Here is a 7,643-nt window from a genome sequence, read left to right on the forward strand (position 1 = left end):
TTTCATCGGGCATTCCTTGGCAGCTCCATAAAAGTGGAGATTTCTGTGTTGAATAGACTTTTATGTACAAAATTTACATTTGCATGCAAAAAGCCACAGTCACTGAAAAGGCCTGTGTGTTTCTACACGTAACCAAACTGAAAGCTAAACTCCATACACCCATATTTAGATCCTAACTGCTAACTGAATTTGTAATAGTTATTTTGGGGGGCAGTCATGATTTGAAATTGCTGCAGAAGCATTTTAAGAACACATTTAGTACTTGTGCTGAAACCCTCTCTAAGATCAAATTACACAAGCTTGAACGACCTAGATACATGGATAGTGACATGACCAGTTTAATGGGAGACACGCACAAGTACATTAGAGGAAAGTGCAATTTCTAAACAGCAGTGAACAATGATAGAATTGTCAGGTAAAATTGTGAAATGATTAATCGGTGAATTATATAATCTGTTTATTCTGCCTTGCAGACTTGTCACATCAGGAAAATGTCTGAAGTTGAGTTTATGAAAAAGGAGAATTTCCAACCTATTCTTATTTTGTACCCAAGACTTTTACTTATAGTAAGGGTCTTAAGTCATGTTTTCCCTGTGCCTTCCTTTACAGCTCAGATGTAGGAAATACTTTGTAACATGCTGAAATATAGTGTTAAATTCTGTTGTACAGAAGGTAGCAGTTTCAAATCCCCTTATTAACATCAGCTCCTGTAAATTTAGACTTGCTTAGAGCCACCTATACAACTATACTGTTAGTGGTACGTGATGAACCTGCCAAATAGGCTGTTAAATAGGCTGTGAGTTACTCTAACTCCTTACTAGCTTGCATCTATTTATAATATTGATAAACTACATAATATATAACAAAATATATTGTCTGGAAACATAGATTATGTGTAATATACTCAAGTTTGTAAGATGGTATAAGAGCTACGTTGTTATGCCATGACACATAGTACCTGAGTATATGTTAACTAATAGCAGATTTGAACATGTTAATATCAGTAGACCCTTTTGAATCCTACTGCATTATTCATAAGTTAGCTTTCTCTTTTCACATACTTGCTGTTTGGAGATGTTTGGTTTTTGCAATACATTCCTTTTTAACTGTTGCTGGTTTTCCTTTGTGTGATATCAATAAGTTGCATGACACTTTCTGCTTGCTGGCTGGATAACATTTTAGACATGACAAGAATAACTAATGAACATTGCCTTAATGAATTTTGTAACAATTCCTTGTGTGATTTTTGAGAACATTTTATTAGGAGCTGCCTAAGTCTTAAGAAACAAGAACTTGGGAATTAAACAAACTGAACTCCATACTTTATCACTTTTTCCATTAGTTGAATAGCTTTACTAATAAGCACGATATAGTTTATGTAAGTCAAGCACACTTAAAGCATTTAAAAAAAAAAAATTGTTGAGAGTAAAGACTATAAAGATTTGGAGGAGAAATTTTTCACAACATATTTAGCTGTCCTTCACTCTCACTGTCTAAGGAGTCTAAATAGCTGCTACTAGAGAAGTTACTTACCCATAGGCTTGCTGAGGCACCTAAAGCCCACCAGTGCTCCTTGGTGGGCAGTGGAACAAGGCAGCTTTTGTACCTCCAGCCTGGCAGTTCCAAAAGCCCAAGTTAAGCCTGAAAAAGTGGACAGTTTACAAGGGGCTGCAACCTGGCATCCACCTAATTTTCAAGGCTGAGAAAATGCCGTAAGACAAGACTACTCACCTCTTCCTATCAAAGATACATTGTTATAGCACTTCCATGCCTAGCCCTTTGTGTTGTCAGTTCCCAGTCTAGTGTGCTCCCTCTAGGCAGCACCAACAGCACTGTGTCTTCCCTCCTGTACCAGAGGCCAAGCCAAGGGCTTTCTGGGATAAAGTGAAGAATGGCTCTTTGCTAAACACAGACTAGCTGTTGAACAGGTGGGTTAGGAGCATGAATTGGTCCCTTAGAAACAGAAAAGGCCTTTATAGCAATAAGACAGACAGAGAAGGCTTGAGTGGGAAATTGGCCATATGCTTGGGAATTAATCTGGCATACCAAGCATGTACATAATTAAATTGAACCATAAGTCACTACTAGTAAAATAACTTTGCCTGTACTTAGGGACAGCAGAACATTCTGTAATTAACTACTGCAGCCACCAAATAGTAACTTAGCATCTGGAAATGGGAGACTCCTGGCTACTGTTGTCCTTCTCATTGCAGTTGTTTGATCTTGCTAAACAAGTAGCATCTTAATACTGTTTATCTTCCTATTCTCCAAGCTCCCATAAGCCCTGCCAAAACTATCAATCCACCCCCCCTAGGGTAATACTAAGAGTCAGTGGTATTCTGCTGCTACTGTTTGATGTCAGGTTTTAACCTCCTCTTTTTGGTGGTTAAGGTATGCCATTCTGACCAAAGCAACCTGGCCTTCCTGGAAAGGAGAAGAGAAACAAGGAGTTCTCCACCTGCTTCAGTCAGTTAACATGGATCCTGATCAATACCAGCTGGGTAAATCCAAAGTCTTCATCAAAGCTCCAGAGTCTGTAAGTGTGGCAGAACATGAGTCTTTCAACATGAAACAGTTTTCCTGAAATAAAAGGCCTGCCCACTCAGAAGTCGAGCGTGGTATCTGCTAACGTGGGAGAAGCATAAAAAATAAGTCAATCTGAGCACATCTGTCACAGGTGCCTCAGGGATCCTAGGCACTTTGTATAAATGGCACAGGGCATAAGGATCTTGTGTGGTTTTGATACTACTACAAGGAGCATTAAATGCATCAAGAGAAGATGGAAAAGAAGATGTTTTAGTGTCAGGCTGTACATGGTAACATTCCATCAGAGAATCTGTCATATGAAAGAGCATCATGGCATGAAAGTGTATCTGTGACCATTAGCCCAAGAAAATAGGTCCTCTTCTCAGTACAAGAACTATTGATTAAAATAGGATAGCCCTAAGTTACAGTAAGGATATGCTACACATCACTGAATACATTAGCATTCCAAAACGACTGCAGCTTGAAATCCCATTCCAAGAAAACAGGAAAGCATCATAAGGCTGTTTTTATCCTGTGGTTGCGAAACTGCACAAAATCTGTTGAAAAAAGTTTTCTTACATCACTGTTGTCAAGCAAAAAATTACACTTACTCACCATCATATATTCCATATTTATCAGAAGCAATTGGGCTCAGTTTGTATAGCGTACCTTGCAATTGAGCACTGAGTAGTTTCTTGGTCCATTACCTGAAGCTATGTATCAGAATAAAAGCAGAACACTTCTATTGCCATCATTTTTTTCATAAACATATTTTTTGCTCTGTAGAGCAACAGTAGATCAGCCAATGACACTGCTGTGCCCAATCACATAGGAAGATACCTGTTAAAGGGAAAAAGATAACATTTCTCTAAGGCATAAGAGAAATTGAGTTGTTTCTACCATAAATAGGGAAAACTCTTCAGGAATAATGGGACTTTATATTCTTGCCACCTGAGAGACATTTATATAATGAAGCATATACTGTTCAAAGGTAGGTTACTGGAATACTTAGGGTGCATGTTGGCAGACAGGAAATTCTAGTGTAGCACTAATCCTACTTAGTCATTGCAAGCAACTTTTTAGCTAGCCAGCTGTGAGAAAGTGAGAGCTTTATCTGCCTTCCTTTGTATCATGGCCATGATTTATTTCTTCAGATTATTGGGGAGTTTTATCTTACAAAATCAGTGCAATAGCCTTGTATATCAGCAGATGTCTTTGATAACTCTTCTCGTGATATTACAGTTGTGGCTTTTAGTCCTTTACTGATCATCTCAAGTTTATTATAGGGTGGTGGCAAGTAGACAACATTCTGGTCGAGTATCTATCTCAATTAATAAAGACACCTTAGTTGCTTGTAATTACAATTTAAACACCACCTTCCAGTCCCGTGTCATTATCTTACACTGTAGCAAACCCAATTTTCTTGTTTCCCCTATGAACTTTTTTTTTCTGAACACAGATTTTCAGCAGCCATATCTTCACAAATGGAGTGGGTCTGATTCCTTTTTCTGTTCCAAAGAAAGAAATTAAGTCATTTGCTGGTGTCTGTCTTCTGTTTAGTAGCCAGGTGCTCACATAGGCTTGATGGATCTAGTCCCCCTTCATTCTGAAGTGGCCAAAACATTACTATTGTGTACCCCGACATCATATGCTACTAGATTGTTTACAAGAGGAATAACTTGTTTTCCAGTGAATGAATCTTCCCATTCTAATGCATTTCTGTAATACCAAGGCATGGTTTCACATATATGCCATTGAATAGCATATCTGTGAATTTTACAGAAGCACAGTTCTGCAGGTTAAGACAACATGAGGTTGACTAGAAATGTTAAACTTTTGGGGGCTGCATATTGATTTTAATTTAAATTAATGCTTTCAGCTACTGTATACATTTTATTAAAAAAATTGTTGCTGAAAAGCCATGAAATCAACTTTTAAACAAGCACTAAAAATAGCATAGGCCTCTTTCATTTTAGGTTGAAAAAATTTCTCTGAACTGAATACTCTAAAGCTTGATTTAAATTTTTTAGTATCTGTCATATTACTAAAGTATTGGCTAAAGTGATATTACTTCTGAGAAAAATAATCTTAGATAGTAAATGAAAATTTTCCCTTCTGCCACTGAAGAGAGCATCCATTGTGATTAAAAACACTTGATTTGCTCAGAAACATGATGGGAGGCTTTGCAATACATATTTTTGGAATTTTTACTGCAGGTAATAGACTATTTTGCATTAAGATTTTGCAATTAGCATTATTGTTAGAGATATAAATGTTAAGTGTTCATAAGAAATGACACCAATCTTGTTACTGTAACCTGAACTGCACAAGGGCTTGATCGACCCTGCAGAAGCCAAGGAGGTTTTTGCATCAGGAGCACTCATGCCTGTGTGCTGAGGCCCCACCTAGTGCTCATGTATTTGTGAAGATTTTTTTTTATTATTCTTAATAAGTTTGCTGTAGATGGATAGTTACCAACTGTGAAATAAAGTTTTATGAGTGGCAGAAAGGAAGCTTCATTATTTACATTTCCATGAAACACCTGAATAAATAACTGCCTAAGAGCAAGTGAGGTTCTGTGGAAATAGTTTGCACTAGATCATTTTTATTGTAAGCCGACGGTGGTTTTTTTAGATTTGCATGGTTGAGGGCAGCAAATTAAGAAAAGGATCCTAAAGCCCAGTTTTGTTTCTTGGTATACTTGTTTTTACTAGTTTTCTCTCTTTTGAAAGCTAGAAGAAAAGTCCTTATGAATATTTAACGCACAGTAGAGGGAGCAACAGTCATGTCAGTGGACTGATTTAATACTCTTAACTGTTAACCAAATACTTGTGCTTGTGACGAGAAAAGAAAATGAACTAAAATTATGTTAAAGGCTATAGTGAAATACACTATATCCTACAATGATTATGAAGTTTTTCTAATGCACTAGATGTACGTATATTTTAATAGGACCTGGAAATTCTCAAAAAAGGCAGTGAACCTTCCATTTCTGTTTTGATAAATTAGCGTCTTCTGAATTTTGACATTTTAGAACCCAAAAAACTTATTATGTCATGGTGAAATACAAGATCATAGCTGTAAATCCTGCAGCCAGACAACAAAATTTATTGCTGGGAAAGAATGGAGCCAGTAGACTCAAGAGCATGAAATTCAGGGAGGGAAGGAAGTTGCACGTAAATGCAGTGTGTTATGTCACACATTGCACAGATCCTCATAGACATGACAACATTCTGACAAGAGAAAAAGGAATTTTTCAGGAACGACTTGAACTTTTAACGTAAAATGCTTAACACCTACCCTTCTGTCTCTTTGTACAGTTATTTTTGTTAGAAGAGATGAGAGAGAGGAAGTATGATGGGTATGCCAGGGCCATCCAGAAGGCATGGAGGAAGTATGTGGCCAGGAAAAAATACGTACAGATGAGAGAAGAAGGTAGGTTATAACTTCTGATGACAGATTTTTCACACATGGTTCCGGGAACAGAAAGAGTGCCACAAGAGATGAAGGAAACCACTGCGTTGCAGTTGACCATCTAAGAATGACTGCGAATTGCTGGACCCCTAAGGTACCACTGACGAGACTGGTGGCTCTACATGCATGGATTTATTGGACTACAACATGGTATTTTTCTCTCAAAACCAAAGCCAGACTGAGCAGGAAAAAGATCAGAGATGGTCCAGGATAAGTGAAAGAGGAAACACTTCCAAGGACTGTAGTGCTTAGTTGCATGTGTGGCCTTGGTTATGTGAATGAACAACATTCTGGATTTGGAGGAGTTAACCTTTAATTTCCAGCAATGAGTGAGAAATTCTTTAGCTCCCGAAGTGCTCTGGTTCATCAGAACTGCTGAGACTGCCATCAGTACTTCATTAGGAATGAATTTAATAATCACATGGATCCTTACATAAAGGATCACTATTTCTTTATTAGTGCTTCGCTATTTTTTTCATATTATAAGCTTATCACTTCTTACCAAAAACTTCTGCTTCATAAAGTTAACTCTTTCAGATCACAAGTGTACAAAATTCAGTAAATACTGTTAATGTTTATTATTGGTATTTAAGCATCAGATCTATTGCTGAACAAGAAGGAAAGAAGACGGAACAGCATTAACAGGAATTTTGTGGGAGATTACATAGGCATGGAGGATCATCCAGAGCTGCGCCAGTTTGTGGGCAAACGGGAGAAAATTGATTTTGCAGACACTGTAACTAAATACGATAGACGGTTTAAGGTAAGTTTAAGAGCAACATCCACTAATGATTAGTTCTGCTGGCGAGTTACAGATCTCTTTACCATCTTTTAGCAGAAATTCCATGTTAGCTTTCTACTATCTAAAATACCAACTTGAAAAAGTGTCTTTGGCTTAAAATACACATCAGGAAGCAGGTATACCCTTGTGATGAGAACACTACCGTTGTCAAACCTATCATCCCCACAACAAAGGCTTTATGAGACTTGCTAGGCAGAAGGCTACATTAGCTGGGAAAGCTCCTTTCCTGTCCTGTGCAATCTGACTCTGAGGTCACGTGATTAATCACATCGGTTTTTTTTTTTTCAGTTGAACCAAAGACTAACAGTATTGTTCCAAATCACAGTATATTATCTATCTTTGGAACAACATTAGTGCATTTATCCCCACAGGTAATCTGAGGAAGTGTGGTCTGGATGATCAGGTCATGAGGTGGATTGGGAACTGGTTGAAGGGAAGAAGACAGAGAGCTGTGGTCAGTGGGACAGAGTCTAGCTGAAGGCCTGTATCTAGTGGGGTCCCTCAGGGGTCAGTACTGGGACCAGTAATATTCAATATATTCAATGACCTGGATGAGGGAACAGAGTGCACCTTCAGCAAGTTTGCTGATGACACAAAGCTGAGAGGAATGGCTGAAACAGCAGAAGGCTGTGCTGCCATTCAGCGAGACTGACTGGCTAGAGAGGCTGGAGAGTTGAGCAGGGAGAAATTTTATGAAATACAACAAGGGCAAGTGTAGAGTCCTGTATATGGGAAACAACAACTCCAGATACCAGTATGGGTTGGGGACTGACCTGTTGGAGACCAGTGCAGGGGAGAGGGACCCGGGGCTCTTGGTGGACAGCAGAATGACCATGAGCCA

At 38.4% G+C, this 7,643-nt stretch overlaps 1 protein-coding gene across 1 annotated transcript in view; it reads left to right on the forward strand.

The window, feature by feature from the left end:
* LOC104274082 (unconventional myosin-Ie) overlaps nucleotides 1–6,763 on the forward strand; it is a gene marked incomplete at its 3' end in the record, with an annotated part of 69,448 nt that extends 62,685 nt beyond the window's left edge. The window contains exons 21-23 of the mRNA XM_009869608.1: nucleotides 2,392–2,536; nucleotides 5,847–5,961; nucleotides 6,594–6,763. Coding sequence (XP_009867910.1) covers nucleotides 2,392–2,536; nucleotides 5,847–5,961; nucleotides 6,594–6,763 — 430 coding nt within the window. The remainder of the gene's footprint in view (nucleotides 1–2,391; nucleotides 2,537–5,846; nucleotides 5,962–6,593) is intronic.
* Nucleotides 6,764–7,643: the final 880 nt, after the last annotated feature.

The sequence above is a fragment of the Apaloderma vittatum genome, unplaced genomic scaffold (assembly GCF_000703405.1).
Source record: "Apaloderma vittatum isolate BGI_N311 unplaced genomic scaffold, ASM70340v1 scaffold13965, whole genome shotgun sequence".
NCBI classification, from domain to species: Eukaryota; Metazoa; Chordata; class Aves; order Trogoniformes; family Trogonidae; genus Apaloderma; species Apaloderma vittatum.